This window comes from Eublepharis macularius, chromosome 9, assembly GCF_028583425.1.
Source record: "Eublepharis macularius isolate TG4126 chromosome 9, MPM_Emac_v1.0, whole genome shotgun sequence".
In the NCBI taxonomy this organism is placed as follows: Eukaryota; Metazoa; Chordata; class Lepidosauria; order Squamata; family Eublepharidae; genus Eublepharis; species Eublepharis macularius.
In genome coordinates this window covers 102,743,587-102,765,653 of record NC_072798.1, presented here as the reverse complement: position 1 = coordinate 102,765,653, position 22,067 = coordinate 102,743,587, and the positions used below count along the sequence as shown (strand labels likewise).

General features: G+C 41.2%; 1 protein-coding gene across 2 annotated transcripts in view; it reads left to right on the top strand.

Moving 5' to 3' along the window:
* CACNA2D1 (calcium voltage-gated channel auxiliary subunit alpha2delta 1) overlaps positions 1 to 22,067 on the top strand; it is a 565,021-nt gene that overhangs the window by 318,483 nt on the left and 224,471 nt on the right. For both annotated transcript variants that reach the window (XM_054989047.1, XM_054989046.1), the window contains exon 6: positions 10,103 to 10,232. In XM_054989047.1, coding sequence (XP_054845022.1) covers positions 10,103 to 10,232 — 130 coding nt within the window. The remainder of the gene's footprint in view (positions 1 to 10,102; positions 10,233 to 22,067) is intronic.

The following is a 22,067-nucleotide window of genomic DNA, read 5'->3' as shown; positions in this document are numbered from 1 at the left end:
GAGTTAGTTATTTGGTTCTAAACTTGTCCTACATTATTGCCATATTTCATTATATCCTGCACTGCCATAAATAAATCTCTAGACAAGTCATCAGTAATATCTCCAGCTGAGAAGCAACATTTTTATTATATTATTCAAGGCCACTCAGATACTAATTCTTTATCCACATCATGTTTTCCCTGCCTTGCAATGAATATTAAGTAATCTATGGTTTAAATGTGGAAATAATTTTTGCCCATGAAGCTATAAAAGGTCAGCACTGCTCTTGCATTTTCAAATAATCTCTCAGCCAGTGGTTTGCCTTGTATCAACTCCATTATTGAGAGCCTAATCCTGAAATATGTGCTAATCTGATGATTTCACTTGCTGCCGTGCTTTAAAATGCATTTCCTTTTACAAGAAGTTTGTTAATCTGACTTGAATTGTCTGGGTTCTCATTAGGCATTTTAGAAATTTGTTTCAACTAGAATGGGATCTCTTTCAGCAAGTTTCCCCATTTATCTGCTTTTCACTTGTTAAACTTTTCAACAACTTTTACAAGATATTCTGCCAATCCACTAAAAACCTGAGGAGTCTTTGTACTAGAGTTTTCACAGCATCCGTTTTGTATATTTACTCAGGAAGCAACTGACCAGTCTTTCAGGAATGAATTAAATATCTCCATCTCACCTGCTCTTACTGCCCTCCTTTCTCTGCATAGTTAACACAAGGTAGCAGTCCATTGCCTGGTGGCGACTGACAGTTTTGGGATTGTAATTGCACTGTGTTTGGCTTGAACCATTGGGCAATAATAATTAGCAAGGGAGCAGACACTTAAGACTAAAGCAGAAAAGCAGCAGGGTTGGAAATCCGAAGAGCGTTCCTGCAGTCTGGAAGCTGTTTATCCTGAGAGAGTCCTCTTGATTAAAATGACCGTCAACGCATTGGTGAGAAATGAATTGTGCATTGTTCCCAGTGTTGCTTTCTTTCTGAGACAAAAGATGCACCAGTTTCCTTAACAAAGGCACAGGCATGACAATAGAATATAAAAACATGTAGTTTTTCAAATGTGCTGGCTAATACTAATTTTGATAATACTGAACTCAACTAAATTATTGCCAGTTGTTAGAAAGAACTTTCAGTATTTGTTCAGCACCCGACCATGTAACCATTAGAAAGCAATGTGGGACAAGCAAGGTCAGCTCTTTGTGACACACACTCCCACACTGTTCTCAGTGCCTCCCTTCAACGCCTTCCTGTTCTGGTCTCCAGGCCACTGCAAAGCACCCACTTGCTGCTGGGAGAAGTGCTCAGGCTGCTAATTCGCTAGCCCGCCTGGCGGCAGCAAGAAAACAAACACTTCACAACAACCCCCACGCCAGAGGGGGATGGCGTGGAGGGGAGGTGCAGGGAGGAATGCTCAGGCTATCCATTTGGCATGCCCCCTCCTGGCAGTGTGCCTGCACCTCCCCTCAGTGCCTTCCACTCTGGCCTCTAGGCCTCTGTGAAATGCCTACTTGCCACCGGGAGAAGTGCTCAGGCCATTGATTTGCCAGCCTGTCCTCCTGGCAGCAGCAAGGAAACAGTTTGCAGTGGCTCCCAGGTTAGGCAGGAGGGTGCTGAGGGGAGGTGCAGGGAGGAGTGTTAAGGCCGTCAATTCAGCACGCCTCCTCCTGGTGGCAAGCGGGCGCTTACAGTGGCCTCGAGGCCTAACTGCACCTGCGTCAGGATAAAAAGTGAGTTGTCACCAACATGGTTTGCCTTTATATCTGAATGGTAAGAAAAGGTAAAGGTAGTCCCTTGTGAAAGCACTGAATCATTACTGACCCACGGGAGACGTCACATCACGGCGTTTTCTTGGCAGACTTTTTATGGGGTGGTTTGCCATTGCCTTCCCCTGTCATCTACACTTTACCCCAGGAAACTGAGTACTCATTTTACCAACCTCGGAAGGATGGAAGGCTGAGTCACCCTTGAGCCGGCTATTTGAACCCAGCTTCCGCCAGGATCGAACTCGGGTCGTGAGCAAAGCTTGGGCTGCAGTACTGCAGCTTACCGCTCTGCGCCATGGGGCTCTTATATCTGAATGAGCCAGGTAAAATAAGGAATTTTTTTTACAGGTTAAAAATGGAGAAGGCTAGTATAATTACACTACATGAAACACACATAAATTTTCATCAGATTCATTTACTTGAGCAACCAAAACTGGGTAATCAATTTGCTGCTTCATCATTTCAAAAATCAAAGTGTGTTGCTACTTATGTTAATAACCAAAATATAAAGGAATTTGAGTCTCTTTGAGATTCTAATGGCAGATATTTGTTATTAAAAAGTATCAAGAAAGAATGTTTGGTTACATTGGGATATATTTACATGCCAAATACAAGATATAAAGAGCTATTGGAGACTATTTTGATGTTTGCTTCACGAGAATTAAACTTGTATGGTGATTTTAAGGTAGTTACGGATATTTACTAGGATACATAGAGCAAGGATAAAATCTGGCAACTCTATGAGGCAACTTTTTAAAAAAGCAATTAAAATGTTTAATTTAATAGATATTTGGTATGTATATAATCCTGCTCTTAAGCAATATTGAAAAAAATGGTAAAAAACTTAGAATCAGTCACTGCTAACTGAGGCCATGGTCAATGCAGAACATACTTAGGTTGTGGAAAGACTGTATAAATACTGAAGGAGTCTTCACAATGATAGAGAATACAATTTTGACTTAGAATTACATTTGCCAGCCTCCAGGTGGCACCTGGAGATCTCTCAGAACCACAATTGATCTCCAGGCAAGAGAGATCTGTTCCCCTGGAAAAAATTACTGCTTAGGAACGTAGACACTGTATCGTTATACCCTGCTTAGGTCCTGCCCCTCTCCAAATTCTGCTCTCCACAAACTCCACCCCCCAAATCTCCAGGAATTTTCCAACCCAGAGTTGGCAAGCATACTTAGAATGAACAGAGAGGGTTGTTTAGTTTTGTTACATAATGATCATTTTTTCTTAAATAAAAAGGTTTTAAATGCTTTAAAAATATTTCATGAGATCTTAGTGAATGCTGTGCATCTGGCTTCAAGGAAAGAAAGAATCTTCTGGCGTTGCCCGAAGTTAATCACATTAGAGACGCAACAAATATCTTAGATTTAGACTTCCCAAAACTCAAATTATAGTTTATGCAGTGGCATCTCAAATAAAACAACAGGTTTACCGGAAGCTGTGCTCTTGTTCTTTTGTACACACAACTAAGATGGTTTGAAAAAAATAAAGAATGGCTTGAGTTAACATGCAGCAGACAGACACTGTAAACAGAAGCAATCTATTCTTTACTTGGATCAGGAATAGATGAAGACCATGTTAGACTACATGGATATACAGCCACTAGATGCTCTTTGGTGTGAATGGGTACCTGGGGAAAGCATTATTTAGACTATAAGGATAACAATCAGTAGCTGTCTCTGATTTTAATAGGGGGTAAATGCAGAGTCTTAACAAAGCAATTACTGAAGAAGTGAGAAAATCCATATTCATGAAGACTGTCTCAAATGTGAAATGTCAGAGTTCAGGGATATGGAAATATCCGTGTGCGGAGCAAACTGGGTGATGTCTCACATCCCTAATAGACCCCAGTCTAGCTTACAAATTTACAAAAATTTATAAGACAGGAAGAGATTGCTGTGGAAAAGGAACTCACAATTGCACATTTGACTCACTGCCGAATGAAAGACCTGCATTTGACCCATAATGAGCTTATCTGACCATGGCTACTGTGAAAATAGACCTCCTTCTGTAGGTTAGCCTTTCGTCTGTATCATCCTTCTTCGAGGTAACTGAATTAAGGACCATTGTTCTTCTGCGATAATGCCCTAAAATGTGAACTGAAAGAGGAAATGGATGGTGTCTGCTAACCAAGGCAGGAACAAATTGGTTTGGAGATTTATTTCATGGACGTGAGAGAGAGTTTTTGCTGACTGTTGGTGGTAGGTAAAGGTATAATTCAATAAGCAAAGACTGGGTTTGAATAGATGAAAAATTAATCTTCAGCTCCTGTCTCCTGTGGGATTTTCCTGTGCCATTATTGATTGCATTTCAGCTCTTGCCTCAGGAGAGAAATTGGTTGGAGTTAAGCTTTAATTGTATTCACAGCTGCATCAGATTACTTTCCTTCACAATATATGAGCATCATGGTGCTTTTTTTTCAGTGAAAAAGTGGGTAGAGATATGAAAAACGTAACATACTTTTTAGATTAGTAATAACAATAATGTTAGGACTATCATTATATGATTAGGGGAAGTATCCCTAGGAGGCTCCCCCCAGAGTTGTCTAAATAATTATTGCTGTGCTTGAGAAATATTTTGACATTTCAATCGTAGTGGGTTTTATTTAGTTACCGGGCAGATTTAAGAGCCAAGCTTACTTAACAGGTAAAGAACGACGATGAGTGTGTATTATCTGCAATCAAGTCGCCACCAACCTATTGGTGACCCTATGAATGAAGGACCTCCAAAACGTCCTCTCATTAACTGACTTACTCAGATCCTGCAAACTGGAGGATGTGGCTTCTTTGATTGAGTCCAGCCATCTCGTTTTAGGTCTTCCTCTTTTCCTGCTGCCTTCCACTTTTCCTAGCATTAATGACTTTTCCTGAGAATCTTGTCTTCTCATGATGTGACCAAAATACGATAGCCTCCTTTTTTTTCATTTTAGCTTCTAGGGAGAGTTCAGGCTTGATTTGATCTAAAAAACACTTATTTGTCTTTCTGGCCATCCTTGGAATCAACAAAACTCTCTTCCAGTACCACAATTCAAATGAATTTTCTTCCTGTCAGCTTTCTTCATTGTCCAACTTTCACATCCATACATAGTAACAGGGAATACCATAGTTTGGATTATCTTGATCTTGGTTCACATAGAAATATTCTTATCTTTAAGGACCTTTTCTAGTCCCCTTATGACTGTTCTTCCATGTCCCAATCTTCTGATTTCTTGGATCCAGTCTCTCTTTTGATTGATGATTGAGCCAAGGAATAAAAAATCTTAAACCATTTCAATTCCCTCATTGTCAACTTAAAAAATATGTAATTCTTCCGTAGTTATTACTTTTGTCTTCTTGATGTTCAGCTGTAATCCTGTTTTGGCACTTGCTCCTCTAATGTTCATCAGTAGTCGTTTCAAGTCTTTACTGTTTTCTGCAGTAATGGGGTGTCATCTGCATATCTCAAATTGTTAATGTTCCACCAATTTTCACTCCCCCTTCTTCTGAATCTAGTCCAGCTTTTCTTATGATAGGCTCTGCATATCATACGCTCTTGGATACACACCTTAACATGGTGAGGAGGTTAGAGTGTGCCAGTGAAGCTGAAAGCAACACCGTCAGGATCGTAGGCTTGGTCAAGAGTCAGAAGAGTCACTGAAGGCGGAATGGTCAGAGCTGAGATACCAGACAAAGATGCATCCACCCCTTTCAGGAATCAACAGTCACATCAGCAGAAGAGAATTGAATGTTTCAGTGGTGATGGGAGTGGAGGAATTCTTGAAAGCTAGCTATTGGGTAGCAGCCGTAGTGGAAGGTGACACTGGCGGAGGATCTTTCACAGACAACGGAAGTGTCACTTCATCTAACCCTGGTTAGTACTGCAAAGTGGAAGAAAGCAATAGTAAACCACTTCTGCTAATCTCTTACCTTGAAAATGTTATGATGAGACAATCTGAAATGGAAAAAACACAATTTTTTGATTATATTTCATATAATACCTGCTTGTTTTATTGATTTCTTTTACTGGTATAATTGTTCACACCTCTTAAAAAATAAAATTTGATTATTTTGAGAAACTGAATGGGCAGTTAAGCCTGTATGCACAAGGATAACCCTAGAACCCAGAAGCCCAAGCACTGCTTGCCCTCGTAGTATTTTTATACAGGCACGTAGTCATTCATAGGTAAGAAATAATACCGAGATTGTTAGGCAATGAAAACATTCTTCCTATTTTTTTCATATATTCAGAGCCCCGTGTATATGAGTAAAGCATCCATTTCTAGTGCTATGAAGCTTTATGCTCACAAAGCACTTTTGCTTTATAGGAGTGGCAATGTCAAAACTCAGAATCTTTTCAAGTGGGTCAGATACATTATAGTCTCACAACAGAGTTCCCAGGTCCCTTTACCCTCCCAACAGGAGCAGGGATCCGGTGCTCACCTTCTCATCACTCCTTGTGTGCTTCTTGCTCGTGCCCACCCCAAGCCTGCATGATAATATCACTTCCAGGAAGTAACATCATCGCACAGATGTGGGGGTGTGCACACACTGCTCAGCAGGCTGATTTCAGCCCCAAATGGGCCTGATTTGGCCTGTTAGAGGCCCAAATTGGCCTGCTGCAAAGTGCAGAAGCACTCTTAGGGTGGTGTGAGGACAATACTTTGCCGGCCATTCCCCTGTTCTCCTGCCTTCCCCGCCCCCGCCAGCCAAGAAAGTGGGAGGGGGGCAGAGCATGGGAGTGGGGGATCCTCTGCCCCCACTAGGTACCTGGGATCCCTATCTCACAGAAACAGAGGAGATCTCAGCTGTCTGAAATATTTGTTACAAGTATAGCGTCCTGTTTCTCACCCCACTGTAAATCTTCCTGCTTAATTGTGCAGACTCATGTAAAATAAGTCTGTGTGTATGACACTGTTCACAGCATCTGTTTACCACAAATGTGGTGCAGTCCAAGATGGAAAAAAGGGCCCGGCCACTGGCAAAGTAGTCCTTTGCATTGTTGGTGATGCCTGAGAAACCAAAACTGGTCGAGATTCAAGATAACGGATTCATTTCCCTGTATTTTACTTGTTATTCTTTTAATGCCTGTATCGTTAGTCGTATGAATAAAATGACAGTGTAAGTTAACATCACATACTCATCACATATTCTATGTCTAGAATATACTCTTGGGAAATCTAGATTTTCTACCATAATGTGTAAATCCCAACAATTCAGTAAGAAACAGAAAATCATGTACAATAGGGTGCGATTTTAAAAATGGTGGGCTAGTTCAAGTTTGAAGAGGAGAGAAATTAGAAGGAAAAAACAGTAAGAGGAAGGCCTATATACAAGAGCAGAAGAGGGTCCAACTAAGAGCAAATGAAAGAAAAAGGTGGAGAAAAATGCCATGTTCAAGAGGCTAAGGGTGAGTGGTTTCCCCTATTTTATTTTATTCTTTTTATGGGTTTGCTCTGCATTCTATTCAGTTTAATGTGGAGAACTTTTAAAAATAATTCTGGAATTGTAACTTACGCCGTTTGCAATTCCTTCAACTTTCTCTCATCTTTTTTATGTGTTTGTGTGTTGATAAAACACTGTAAAAAAGCATATGAGTGAACGAATTATTTCTGTGCACGTTTTTTGGGGGGGGGGAGGGGCTGATGAGCTCATGTACTCCTGTGCATTCTTAAAGATCACACAAAATTATCTTGATCTGGCTGTAGGTACATTCTGATTACTTGTTCTAGTTGTTTCATCGGTACACAAGTGCATTGGGAAAACACTGCACAAGAAGAATCTTGATACAATTGTACATAAAATCATATCAGGACTGCTTTTGTGTATTGTTGATAGATACAAGCAATACTAATAATATAAAGACACAAATTGAAAGAGGAAGCTGTACAAAAATATATATGCAGAGTTTTGTACAAGATAAGGGAATAAAGAATTGGAACAAAGATTCCCAATGCATTGGTTCCATATTGGAAATGTGACCAAGTAGATTGAATTCCAAAATCTGGAGATAAATTCAAAGGAGAATCTCAGAAGTAGGGCTCCCTTCCTTTAATGGAACTGGCGTGGTGAGAGTGAATTGGTAAGTGGCTGGCTAGCTGTGCCGGACCTGAGGAGGTCCTGGCAAGGAATACCTAGAGAATGATCTAAAGAAGAAGGATATAAGAAGAAATGAATATAGGTCATGAGTTGCCTAACAGCTTGTTGTTAAAGGCAAATAGTTTGTTAAAAAGTGTTTTTCAAACTCTAAATGACAATAGTGCTGTTAAGGTGACTTTCTCCCTTACCCCTTATTCCTCCCAAGGAGAGACCTTTTCCTTGACAATTAAATGTGGAATATATAATAAGCGGTAGGGGGGTGGGTTCCTTTAAAATTTTTATTTTCTAAAACCGCAAAACACAACAGCGCTTTCTTTTCTACTTACGTGACAAACAAATATAAGATGGGTATATTAGAGCAACCCTTTCGCTAAAGCATTTATTTTAAGAGAAGGGGAGGGGGTAGAATTTAATAAAGTTATGCTGATTTGATGCCTTCCCTTTTGGCAATCTCCATAGGCAGTCTTCAGTATTTGCAGAGCTCTGTGGCAACATATGTGATACTGCCATTGGCATTTATTTAAGGAAAGAAATAGTTGTGCTGGAATATTGATCAAAGGCCTTGCATGTGTGACAAATGTTCTTGAATCAACAATGCATTGTTAGGGCCTCATTTACAGAATTAAAGAAGCTCATTAAATTTACAGAATTAGTCGCTCACCAGACAGCTGGTGGCTACACAATGAATTTTGCATGGCATGTACCTACGCAAATGAATTACAGTAAAACAGTAATTGAGTCAAATTAGTGCATCTTGGAGAGAGTTGTGAAATTTCAGCTTCGAACCCAAATATAATGCTGTATGAATTTTCAGTACTGTGCAGATTCTTGGTCCTGTCTTTGGCCCTAACCCCTCTCCACATCACTGTAGGATCATTCCTATCCTGACAAAATGTGTGTGAGAGTAACTCATTCCCTAGCTGTTGCCCTTCCTTGTGCAATTTATGAAGCATCTTCAGATAAGAATCCCTAGGTGATAGAGCCAGTGTTGTAGAGACAGGACAGATTGCTCTGGGGGCTCCAGAAAGGCCGACCCCACCCCATGTATTGGCTCATATTGCCTAAAGTTAGTGGACAAATAAGCTTGCCCCCATCTCACTCTTGACTTTCAGGGTAGTGCCTTACAGATTCAAATAGAGAGCCCACTTACTATCTAATGAGTAGACATTCAGGGCTATTAATGAGGATACCCCTCTGGGTTTGGGGTAGTAGGTGATTTGATTATTAGGAATATAGTGGGGTCTGCGAAAAGGAGGGTGTGAAGGTTATGGACATCATTTGCTGTTTTAGATAGGTTGATAGATAGCGCTGGGGAGGAATCAGCGCCTGTGGTGAACATTGGCACCAGTGTCACTGGGAAATGTAGTCGTGTGGTCCTGGAGGAAAAACTGGGGAGTTTTTCTGGGGCCAAAGAGTTCCAAGTAAGAAAAGAAAAGTTCCAAGTAAGAAAAGAAAAGTAAGAAAAACTGGGGCCAAAGAGTTCCAAGTAAGATCTTCACAAATTGGGTGAGTAAGCAACAGTGTGGCAAATGAGGTTCAGTGTAGGTGAAGCACATTAGAACAAATATCCCGACTCCAAATACACACTAATGGGGTCTGAACTTTCTGGGACACTTTTGGGGTTGTACTGGATAACTTAATGAATGTGTCAACCCAACAGTGAAAAAAGTAAGCTCTATGCTAGGGATTATTAGGAAAAAGATTGAAAATAAAGCAGCCAGTATTATAATGCCCTGAATAGATCCGTGATGTGGCCTCATTTGGAATACTGTGTATAGTTCTGGTCACTGTATCGCCAAAAGGACATTGCAGAGCTGGAAAAAGTACGTAAGAGGGCAACCAAGATGATTAAGGGGTTGGAACACCTCTGACCGCTCTGTCCTCCCAACAGCCTTGTTAAGTAGGTTAGGCTGAGAAACACATCATTTATTTATGATTGAATTATATGACTTGTAGATGATTTAATAGTTTGTTTCAAATATTGCTCACTGAGTGGAACAGTTATGTAGAAGGACTGGAGGGAGAGGTAGTAGAATCAAATGGGGCTGTATGAGAATGCACACATGAAAAGCCAATTGCACTGTAGGGCATGGTTAAGAAGGTAAACCATGAAGTACCCAGCTGAACAGGCACAACTGGGTTGATGAACAGTTGAACTGGTCATCAAAAATTCAATTCTCTTTTTGCAACTGGCAAAAAGGATGTGAGCCGTACTGATGGTTTTTGAGCATATGTTGTAATAATTTACTTTTTTTTATTTTTAAGCCTGGAAGAAATGAGAGTGAAACCAGCAGTCAGAGAATCAAACCAGTGTTTGAAGAGGATCCTATTTTTGGCCGGCAAACATCCTATCAGAATGCAGCGGTCCACATACCAACAGATATATATGAAGGCTGTAAGTAATTAATTAGCTCATGGAATCTTGTTACCTTCCCTGTGAATGAAGGAGGTAGCCCTACGTTGTTGTCGTTAACAGTGTGCAGTTGCCTGTTCCAAATGGATCATTGTATGAGGTGGGGGGAGGAACAGGATGCAGGTATGCAACCTCTGCCCTTCAACCTCCATTCTTTGATCAGATGTTTTACACAGAACCTGGTCATACACAAACTATATGTGCAAAGGCTTTCTAAAGGGGATGGAGTTTAAACACTGGCTATTAACATTCAACCAGCTGAGTAGATTGTTACCCAAAATGGGTCCTTGTGTGTTGAGGTCCCTGAAAAGCCCTGGTTGGGAAGGTGAGTGAGGGAAGGTACGAAAGGGTGTTGATGAGATTAACTTAGGAACTCTTTGCCTTACTTAAGTGCTTCTCCGGGGTGTGGAGGGGTAGTTATTCAATGTGACACATCTTCTGGTAATTTTCCAAATCCAGCTGAGGTTGGCTTCTGTTCTGACTGGTCAGGCAGTACTTTGTGCTTAAAGCACATGAGGAAAATGGGTTTATGATATTCTGTATTCATAAACTGCCCTTGCAGTAAGGAAGAAGGGATATGACAGCTAACAAGATGAGGCTCACTATTGTCTATATTCTCTGCACCTTTCACACAACCTTATGAATTGTGTCAATAACTGCAATATAATATAGGCCCACATTGCTATGCCTGCGTATTCACATTATGAGGTTGTCTGTGTGTGTCAGTTCGATAATTATCCTGGGAAATTTTAAACCAATGGCACAATTTTAAATCTATCATAGAATGAGACTGAGAAAATATATATGTCAGCTAAGAATTTAGACTACAAGAATACAAGCAGTGGGCAGGACGTTGGTTATTAACCTGGATTTTTATGACTATCCTAATTTTTCTCATCTGTTGCCTTTGCAGTTATTTAAGCAAAATGGCTTCCAACAGCTTTCCTTGAGTGACATTCAGCCTCAGGCAAGGAGGAGAATGGGAAGTGCTTGAAGCACTTTTAATGTACATACTGTTCCAAGGGATTGCCATAATGTTTAAAACTGTAGTGGTGCTTACTAGCACATGTAAAATGTTGCTAGAGCTGATGTTTATTGTTTATTACAGGAAAGTTTGAGCTTCTACCTGAAATGCTAAAGTGTTAGTGTGAGAGTTATGCATAACCTCACTTCCTTACGTTTTGTGATTGGCTCTATCTTGCAGTGTGTGATTCGGGTTTCCAGTTTGGGATAAATACTCGAATTGAACCCAATTTGTAAAGATTTGGGGTTTCTGAATTGGGCCCAGCATGCTGGCCTCGATTTTGAAATGCCAAATCAAAGCTTCCCTAAGCGATTTGGGTCGCTTCAGGAAGCCTCAGGGCACTTTCAAACACCACTACTGACTCCAGCTGACTGGCGGAGGAGGATTCCCCCCCATAGCCAGCTGAAGTTTAAAGGGCCCTTTCCATGCCACTTGCAAGCAACAGGGAAAGAGCCCTTACCGTGCTTCAGCGGCCCACGGAAGGGGGATCCCCCTGCTCAGTCCAGCAGAAATTTAAAGGGCCCTTTCCCTGCCACTCGCAAGAGGGAGGGAGCTTTAAGTTTGCCCATTGCTCCACCTGACTGGTGGGCACTGCCAGTCATCTGGTGGAAGGGAGTGGGGTTAAATTTTAAAGCAGCACGGAGGGCACTTTAAGTTTGCCTGTTGCTCCAGCTGCCTGGAGGGTACCATCAATCAGCTGGAGCAAGGGGGTGGGGGGTTAAATTTTAAAGTACCCTTTGCACCGCTCTTCAGTGGTGTGGAGGGTGCTTTAAGTTTGCCCATTGTTCCAGGCACTGTCAGTCAGCTGGAGCAAGGGGGGGACTGGGCTGAGACAAAGCTGTCCCTGGCTCTTTCTCTTGGGTGTGCTCTGAATCTTCATGGAGCATACTGAAGCTGTTTAAATACCTGAATCCCGAAGAGGCAAGCCACTTCGGTTTTCAGGGTATTCTGGATATTTTTTCCACTTTGGGTAAACCCGAAGTGGGAAACCCCTGCACACCTCTAGCTCCATCTCCTGTGGCAGCCATTTTGTTATTGCACCCTCACATCCTCTGTCAGAATTCCAATGGTGCCTGCAGGCTCAAAAAATTTGGGGACCCTTGGGATTTTGTAGACTAGTCCTTCGTGTTCTGGATACAATTCAAATAAGTTACATATATGTTTAGTTATTCATTTAAAACATTATAAACCGATTTTCTGCCAAAGAGATGCAAAGTGTCTCACAATAGAAGATTTAAAATACTTTGTTACAATAACAATTAATACAGAAAGCCAGGACAAAAATTAGACCCATCCATGATTTCAGCCGACTTCACATGCCCTCACATGAAAAGATCAAATGCATTGCTGATATTTTCAGGAAGGTCATATCATGGTGAAGGGGTATCGCTATAAAATCTGGAAACTGAGGATAATGTTTTGCATGTAATATATTTAATTGCCGAACCAGATTAGAGAATCTGACCCAGATTTCAGGAATACCAAATTTTTTTTTGTATCCCCAACTCCCAGATCTGGATCAACCAAATTTGGGGGCGGGTCAAACTCCTACTTAGGGAGGCATACACAGTCACACAAACAAAAAAGGGAAGGTGTTCTTGAAGCACAAGCTTGTGTAAAGTAGACAACACCTGAAACTGTGTGTGACTGGAAATAAAACAGTGTTGATTGAAACAAGAACTCACCTGGGGTATAAGGGAATGTAAGGAGGAGCTGAACTGAAGGTCCAAAGACACAGATTAAAAACAAAACAGAAAATCGTTATCCTGAACATTGGCAATTTTTACATATATGCATGAAGGGAAAAAATAAGGTTTAGACTGGATTTCTGGAATTGGGAGTAATGAGAAATATGATTCTTTAAATATGTGGGTCTTGTGTTGCAAAGGGCTTTCACAGTAAGAACCAACTACTTGAACTGTACCTGGAAACAAACAAATGGCCTTTTTAATTATTTCAAGATGAGAATGATGTTTTCAGATTAGCTAACTGTAGACAATGGTTGAGCGGCTGCATTTGCACCAGGGTAAGGCCATTGTACCCATTGAAGGCACAGTCCTATTGCTTCACTACCCTTAGATGTAACATGTACATGTGGATAGATCTTTGAGAGTAAGATGATGTGCAATAGAAATGCTATACCCTTCAAAAATGACATCAGAATGAAGAATCTTATTCCACCATTTTATACTTTCATGATATCCATTTCAATTCTGCAAACTTCCTCCTTTATAACTGAGCAGAGACCCTAGTCTGACCCATATTTACTTAAAATTCATATCCACTGTTACGTGTCTGCATGGATAAATGACACACGAGTGGAAAAGAAAATGTCAACAGGATTGAGCAGAGAAAAACTCATCCACAACTTGTGATTTCTCATGCAGCATGTCAAAATGACACAGATTTGGAGGATTATTCTGGGATTCTGACTTTAATAATGCAAAAGTGCACTGTAATTGAAGGATTAGAGTGGAAACGGCTCTGTTATTTTTGATATTTCTCATTTCATTTGAACCATTATGTGAAATTCCATAATGTATTTTTCATGGTGCCATTTGAGAGAGGGTTCATTGGCAAACTCTTATTTAAAATGTGTTCATTTATTATTGACTGTTAGGATTTTATTCTAATCACACATTTTGCAGAAATCATATACTGAGGGAATTGTATAATATGAAAATCTATATAATGTACTGTGTAAACAACTTGCTCAAGATGAATTTATCCTCCCAGACACAATTTTAACAGAAGCTGTTAGCCCAATGTGTCATCTCCCTACATTTATGTGCATCAAAATGTGAAAATACATTACATGAAAGTATGTTACATTTGCTGTTACAAGGTATAACTGCATTCAACGTTCGTCGTTGGTTCAGGCACAATTGTTGATATAAAAATGTGAATGCATATTCTAATTTATAAACATACAGGAAATAAGTGTTTTTATACCAGATCCCTATAAGACAGCAAACATGAACATGTCTTTACGTGAGTATAATTTAATCAGGACCCCCTCTTTGATACACACCTTAATGTAGTGAGGAAGTTTGAGTGTGTTGGTGAAGCTGAGAGCAACACCATCAGGAGTGCAGGCGTAGTCAAGAGTCCAAACTCTTGGAAGAGGCACTCCAGGCGGAATGGTCTAAGATGAGACACTAGACCAAGATGTATCCACCCCCTACAGGAATCAACGGTTGTACCAGCAGAAGAGAATTGACTGTTCCAGTGGTGACGGGGGCAAAGGAATGCTTGAAATCTAGCTAGTGGGCAGCAGCAGTAATGGAAGATTCTCCACATTGGTGGAGAATCTTTCACAGACAACATCTTACCGTGATTAGTACTGTGGGGAAGAAGGCAATGGTAAACCACTTCTGCTAATCTGTTACCTTGAAAACCCTATGATGAGACAATCCAAACTGAAAGGTATAGTGTTGGAAGACAGGACAGGAATGTTCAAAGCTGTGTGACACACACAATAGGAATGTGAGAAGTATGAAGCCAGGTAAGTTAGAATTCGTAAAACAAGAAATGGACCGTTTAAATGTTGCAATCATGGGTGTGAATGAACACATGTGGACTGACTGAGGACATTTTCAATTAGAAAACCTCAAAGTGTTTTACTGTGGAAATGACAAACTCAAAAGAAACAGTGTTGCTCTGATAGTGAGACAAGCTGTCAAGAGCTACAACACAAAGTCTGACCGTTTAAGATCAATCAGACTTCATGGAAGTCCTGTTAACATAACAACCATTCAAGTTTAATCCCCCAACTACAGATGCTGAAGAGGAAGAAATTGAAAACTTTTATGGACATATCCAAGAAGTTTATTGTCGGTCTTCAGATTTGGAACCTGAACATTCTGGGGATGAAGGGAGCCCAGGAGATCCTTCGGATCCGTCCCCTGATGAGAATTTGGGGGATTCTGGTGAACACTCTCCTACTGAAGACTTCAGGTCCTATACTGAATTGCTTCAGAGAATGACCAAGGCACTGGAGATAGACATAACATCTCTAGACCCCAAACCTAAGGACAAAATCCTGCGCTACCTGTACTCGGGGTCTGCAGCCAACATGACCTTTCCTGTAATTGAGAGGTTCATAGACCTCATGAACTCTCTGCGAGAAGCCTGCCTCAAACCCACCTTCGGCTAAGAAGCTGGAGGCACTCTACGAAACAAAGGATGATTTGTGTCCTTTTCTCTCGGTACACCCCCCTCCTTTGTCATTGGTGCCTGAAGAGATGCAGTATCGTCAAAGATAAGTATCGCACTCTGCACCTTTGGACACGGAGGGAAGGAAGCTGGACGCTATTGGGAGAAAGATCTATGCATCTGCTGCTCTAGCCATCAAAATCTCTAACTACACCGCAATGATGGCGGCCTACCAGATTTTCCTATGGGGGAAAACAGCGACTTTCCATGACAAACTCCCCGAAGACCAAAAACCACTGGCCAAGGTTATACAGGAGGAGGCCTTACAGTTAACAAGGCACCAGATGAATGCTGGCTGAAACACGGCTGATTCGGCAACCAGGGCATTGACCTCAGCAAGTGTCCTTCGAAGGCACACCTGGCTTTGGTCTACGGCTCTACTGAGCGACACCAGGAATAAGGTGGAAGACCTTCCCTTCGAGGGAAAATCCCTTTTTTCTGAGAAGATTAACAACTACCTTCCACAGAAAAGAAAGGATAGACTGACGGCCAGGTCATACGGTGTCTGCCCACCAATGCAGCAGAGCTTGGGGAAACCACAATATAGGCATCAGCCTTACTACAAGGGTAGGCCATATTGATATCAATCCTACCAGGCTTATATGTATCTGCAGAACCGCTCTTATCAAGTGAGCCAAGGGGTTCCCTCCAAGAGAAAACACGGATACAAGTCTCAGTTGAGCTCTCATCCCCAGCTTGCCAAAGATCAACAGCAGAATGTGCCAAAACAGATCTGACTAGACCGGGGCTCTGAGCCTGTCCTTGGGGACAGGTTGAGTGTTTATTATGCAGCCCGGTCCCTTAAAACCACTGATGTTTGGGTTCTTAACATTATTGAGAATGGTTATAAAATTGAGTTTTCTTACTTACCGTGTCCGCATCATCCTAGTAAATCACCTCCTGACAGGCGGCCGGAACTCTTAGCTGAGTTGGAGGCGCTCATTAAAAAAGGGGCTGTGCAGCAGGTCTCCAATGAACAGGAGCGCTTAGGCTTCTATTTGGACTTCTTCCTGGTGGTGAAGAAAGATGGGGGTTTCAGACCCATCCTAGATCTCAGACAGTTAAATGAGTTCATAGAGGTACAGAAGTTTAGGATGGCCACGTTAAGTGTGATAATGACCTTACTGCCTCCAATGTGTGGTTCGCAGTAATTGACTTGAAGGATGTGTATTTCCATATAGCCATCCACCCCTTCCACAGGAGGTATCTGAGGTTTATGCGTGCAGGTAACATTTTCCAGTACCATGTGCTTCCCTTTGGGCTCTCTATGGCCCCTGGGGTTTTCACTAAGTTTGTAGTGGTGGTAGTTGCTCACCTTAGAACACTGGTCTGTTCCATCTATCCATACTTGGACGACTGATTGATCTCTGCCATGTCAGAGAAGCATCTACAGAGGCAGGTGTCATTGACGCTGACTACATGTTCAGACTGGGACTGATTGTTAACCATAAGAAATCTAGATCGGTACCGGCTAGACGAGTCCAATTTATAGGTGCAGTCCTTGATATCTCCCTGAATAAGGCTTTCTTGCCCGTTGATCGGGCTTTGAAAATTAAGAGTATGGTAAAAATGTTCATGAGGCAGAGGTTCCGGTCTGCTAGATGAATTCAAACGCTGTTAGGACTAATGGCCTCTTACCACAGCGGTCACGCCCCTGGCTAGGCTGCGTATGAGGGAGCTCATACACATTAACGTTGCTGGAGTTGCGAGCAATACGTTTTGCCTTAATGTCATTTGCAGATATGGTCAAGGACAAAAGGGTACAGGTGCTGACGGACAACAGCACAGCTATGTTCTAGGTGAACAAGCAAGAGGGAACAACATCCCACTGCCTGTGCCTGGAGGACTTGCCCTGTGGGAATGAACATGGTGTGCATGTTCAAGCAGTACACATACCGGGTACAGAAAATATGCTCACGGACAGACTGAGCAGGGTCAGGTCAAACTCCCACGAGTGGTCCATAAGAAATCGCTATATCGTGCCTGTATTCGCAGAATGGGGCTCGCCGGAAATAGACTTGTTCGCTACCAGGGTGAATAGGAAAGCCCCCCATTCTGTTCCAGAGGGGGTTCAGATCCAGATTCCCTGGGAGACGCTTTCCAGATTACATGGTCCAGGAACCTGTTTTACGCGTTTCCACCCATCCCACTGGTTTCGAGGATGGTGAGCAAAATGCAAGCAGATGGAACGACAGCCATAATTGTGACACCCTTTTGGTGCAGGCAACCCTTGTGTCACATATGCCTGCCTGCCTGCATACCTGCCATTAATGTGTCTTGCATTTTGTGCTGATCATCTGAGTGTGTGTAAACTGCTAACATGAAATGTACTGAGCCAGTGGGGGTTGTCTGATATACTAAACAAAATTATTGCTTTTGAAGTCGACAATCTTAGAAGGACTTTGAATTTTTGACAAAGTCCATCCTTTCATGCTGATTTATAAAAAAGGCACGGATAGTAAAGTATGGTTTGCTGAGGGGTCTTTGATTTTATATTTGGAGGGATGGGAATGATGTTCGAATTGTGACTTAAGTTCACTGTTGGAATGTTTGATGTCTGTTCCTATGGAGTACACTGTTGAAATAGAGATTCTTAACAGTCCTTCCATGTATACTATCTTTCCCTGTTAATTGATCTCCCATGGAGACTTTCACAGCTTCTAGATGCATCATCTGTTTCTCACCACATAAATTAGGGGTGATTGTGTAGTGAATTTCTCCATTCTTGATCCAAGCCAGTGACACCTTTCATTTGTAAGATTTGCATCCAGTGGCACCTTAGAGAACAACAAGATTTTCAGGGTATCTGAAGAATGGAGCTTTGATTCTCAAGAGTGTATACCCTGAAAATTTTATTGGCCTCTAAGGTGTCACTGGCCTCAGTTAATTTATTCAGTCAAAGACCAGCACAAATCTGAATAATACGGAATATAGAAATTTTGACTAAAATATCCATTGTACAAATATAGCTTTAAAAAAGAAACTGGCTAATATTTAGGTGCCATGTGCATAATTTCATTGTAGATTTTACAGGCTGCTGCAAAAAAATTTGTACAACAGACTGTGTACTGTGGGTTAACACCCTCGAAAAACAGCCTTAAAAATTCGTGGTCTGAGCGGCCAGGGAGTTTCCTAAGCAAAGGGAAAATAGTTTTTTTAAGTGTATTCCATGGTAGAAACGACAGTGAAGCAAAACATGCTCAATTGCTGCCACCTCACCTGCTCCACAGGGGCAGAGTCTTTCCAGCAGCGGGAATCTTGTTACATCTCCCCTCTAGCACTGCAGATGGGAGTACCTTCCATCTTGTCTGGGATTTCCAACAAATTAGGATTAGGGGCTGGGGCTACAATAAATCTGAGATTTTCTGGAATCAAGAAATTTGGAGCTCTGTTCAAATCTTACTTTTGTTCAATGTCGTAGAGTCTCTTTAACCAATGCTTTGGCTTGATCATAGCCTGTTTCAAGAACAGCTTGAGTGAATAGTCTTAAAGTCAGCAGCTTGCCGTGCGCAGCCTTTGCCTATGAAGATTGGAATTTTCCTCTGAGAATAAGAGGTGTCAGACCCTGTGGGAGATGATTTAACTTAAGCCAAAAATTAATTGAGGCAAGGCTTACCCTCACCTCCACTTTGACAAGGCCAGACTCTAGACGCAGGCTTGCTTTAGAGACGCCATTGTGAAATTGAAATGCTGCTCTTAGAAATTTTGCTTGTACGTGCTCCAGTGGGACAAAGTGCGAGGAAGGTGGGCCAAGTACTGTCCGGTACAAAAACTGGGATATTTTTTTTGCCTGAAATACTTTAAGAACAGCTGTTAAGTAATACCCCCTTTTAGTACATACACATTTTATTATGCCCTGGGCTGATACTTTACCAGTCCTGGCTACGTGTTCACAATGGGCTTTCCTAGACCTAGATGAGTGTATTACTTCCCCCATATATTTAAAATATTGTACTTGCTCCAGGCTATGCCCATTTATAGATCATGTACTTATTTTCTGGCTCTTGCCAAAGGATATCATTTTGGTTTTTTGATGGTTAATTCCTAACTGGTTGTCTTTGCAATAACAACCAATAACAATAACAACATACACGGTGCATGAGGACACCATTCATGACTGTTTAATTTATGGTGCTGTAAATGATTAACCGTTCATATTTCTTGTGTGTGGTGTGTGGTGGATGTGTTTTCGCCCCTGAGGAGATTTTATCTACAAAACGTTGGATTCAAGCTGGCGCTGCACGTTGGGCAACGCTGCACGTTGGGCAATTGTTGGTGCCCCATCTTCATCAGCTCCACCTGCATAAAATACAAAAAGGAATGAATTTATAAGGACTTGTATTATACTTACCTCTTCTACACATATGGAAGCTTACGTACGGGACGCCTTCCTTGTAGACCTTTGTTGCACCTTATATTTTGCAATACCTGTTAGATGCCTTCCTATTTAGGACATTGAGTGATTCTTTCTTTCATTGTTAGATGATTTTTTTTTTATTTGCAGGAGCACTTTGCTCTATTATACTGAGTATATATTGACTCATCATCATCATTTTTGTTACAGTACCAAGACCAATATACAAAAATTATGTTATCAAACCACTTATCAATAAAAAGAAAAATCATCGGTTATTTAAGAACTTTTAAAATACATTTCACACCGTTTAAAAATTAATATACAGAATCTGGCTACTTGCCATGTGATCATGTGGTTTTTATCGGCTAAGAGCCAGCGGAGCTTTGCTTTATTTGACTGGGAATCCTGTCTAATAGTGGAGTAATAATTTTTAAATGAACCTCTCCATAGAATGGGCAACTGAAGAACATGTGCTCTGCAGACTCTACCTCTCCTAAAGGGCATAGACACAGCCTTTCTGCATAGGGGATTTTGTTGTACCTACCCTCAACAACTGCCGATGGGAAAGCAGAACACTTGGCCATAGAAAATGCCCTTCTGAAATTATTTACTTCCACAGAGGCCAGATACTTGGCTGGCTCGAGAGTACCGTTATCATTTATCAGCACCCCCATTTTAGATGCACTGGAGATGTCAGATTGGTGTTCTATGTCTTCTATTCTTTGTTTAATTAACCCTTTGGCTCGTTTAGCCCCCTGAGTTAGGAGCACCTGAGAGAAACCTATTTTTGTAATATACCTATACACCGCCTTAAGCCAGCTGGATTTAAACTCGTCATGGAGAATCAGAGGATGCAAACCTTGAGAACAGAAAAAAGCTTTCGGCCACACATGAATGGATCGGATGCCCACCCTAGCCTCAAACCTCAGGTTTCCAGACCCCAGCCGAATCCAGGCATTTGATACACCCTTGGGAACTTGTAGCACAGCTCTCAACAATTTGGACTGTGCTCTTTCTTGCAGATTGAAACAAGAGGAGGGAGGACCTAAAAATGTTCCATATAGCATCTGCGCTAAAGATTTGGCCTATACAGCTTTAATGCTGCTGGAACAAAATAGCCACCCTGCGTACGAAAATTTTTTAATATGGTATTTGCCAATCTTTCCCCTTATTCAGCGACATATTGGCATATATTGACTTGATTTTTCATTTTTGGTGCTATTTGTTTATTTGTATTTTCCCTGCTCTTGTGTTTTTCACCTTGAATATCCGTGGAGTGGGTACCTCTCATTGCTGGTTATTGCCTAAATCATTATATTGGGCAAGAGCTCTTACTATTTGGGATTTTTGTTTTATGATAGAAAGTAACCTTGGACGACTTGTTCCATAAGTTGTATAAGTCAGGATTATTCTGTAAAATCAAAATTGTGCCTCAAGGGTTTTCAAATATACAAAGATCTCAGTTAGTATTAGATAATCCTCTTATTCTGTCTAGGTGTTTTTCTACAGAGATATAAAGTTTTTTTCTACAGAGATACAAATCAAAAACTGCATTTTGTGCACAAGCATAAGTGCATTTAACATTTTTTACTTTTAAACATTATTAGTTGGCTAAAAGTAGACTGGAACTGGAGAATTTTGAAGATTGGGAACATTAGGTTTGTCATCACTTATCTAAGTAGTTTGTGAGAATTGATGATAAGAAACAAATCAATACCATTTACGTACACAGTGATCATCTTACTTTAACATGTTAACATTTGTAATAAATAGAAGGATACAGATTTTGCTTTTCAGTATTTATTATAGCAGCAACCAGAATTAAATCTGGTCTGATTCATACATGCATTTATTAGGGGTGAATGTGAAACCTGCTAAGATTTCTCCGTCAAAACGCAGTCCACACATTCCTTCAGACTGCTAACTGGATTGAATCCCATTCTGAGGGACTGTTGATGAGTATGCCAGAAATGTTCAAATTTGAGATTTTGAGACAGTCTGACAGTGTTCACATCTGAGACTCTGTTATGGCATTTGAAACCATAACACAATGAAGGCAAAAGTAGCTATTGTATTGGTAGTGGTGGAGAGTGCCCTCAAGTCATCACTGGTGGGGGTTTCATGGCAAGAGACTAACAGGGTGGTTTGCAATTGACTGCCTCTGCAACCCTTTGTTGGAAGTCTTTGTCGGAAGTCTCCCATCCAATTACTAACCAAAGCC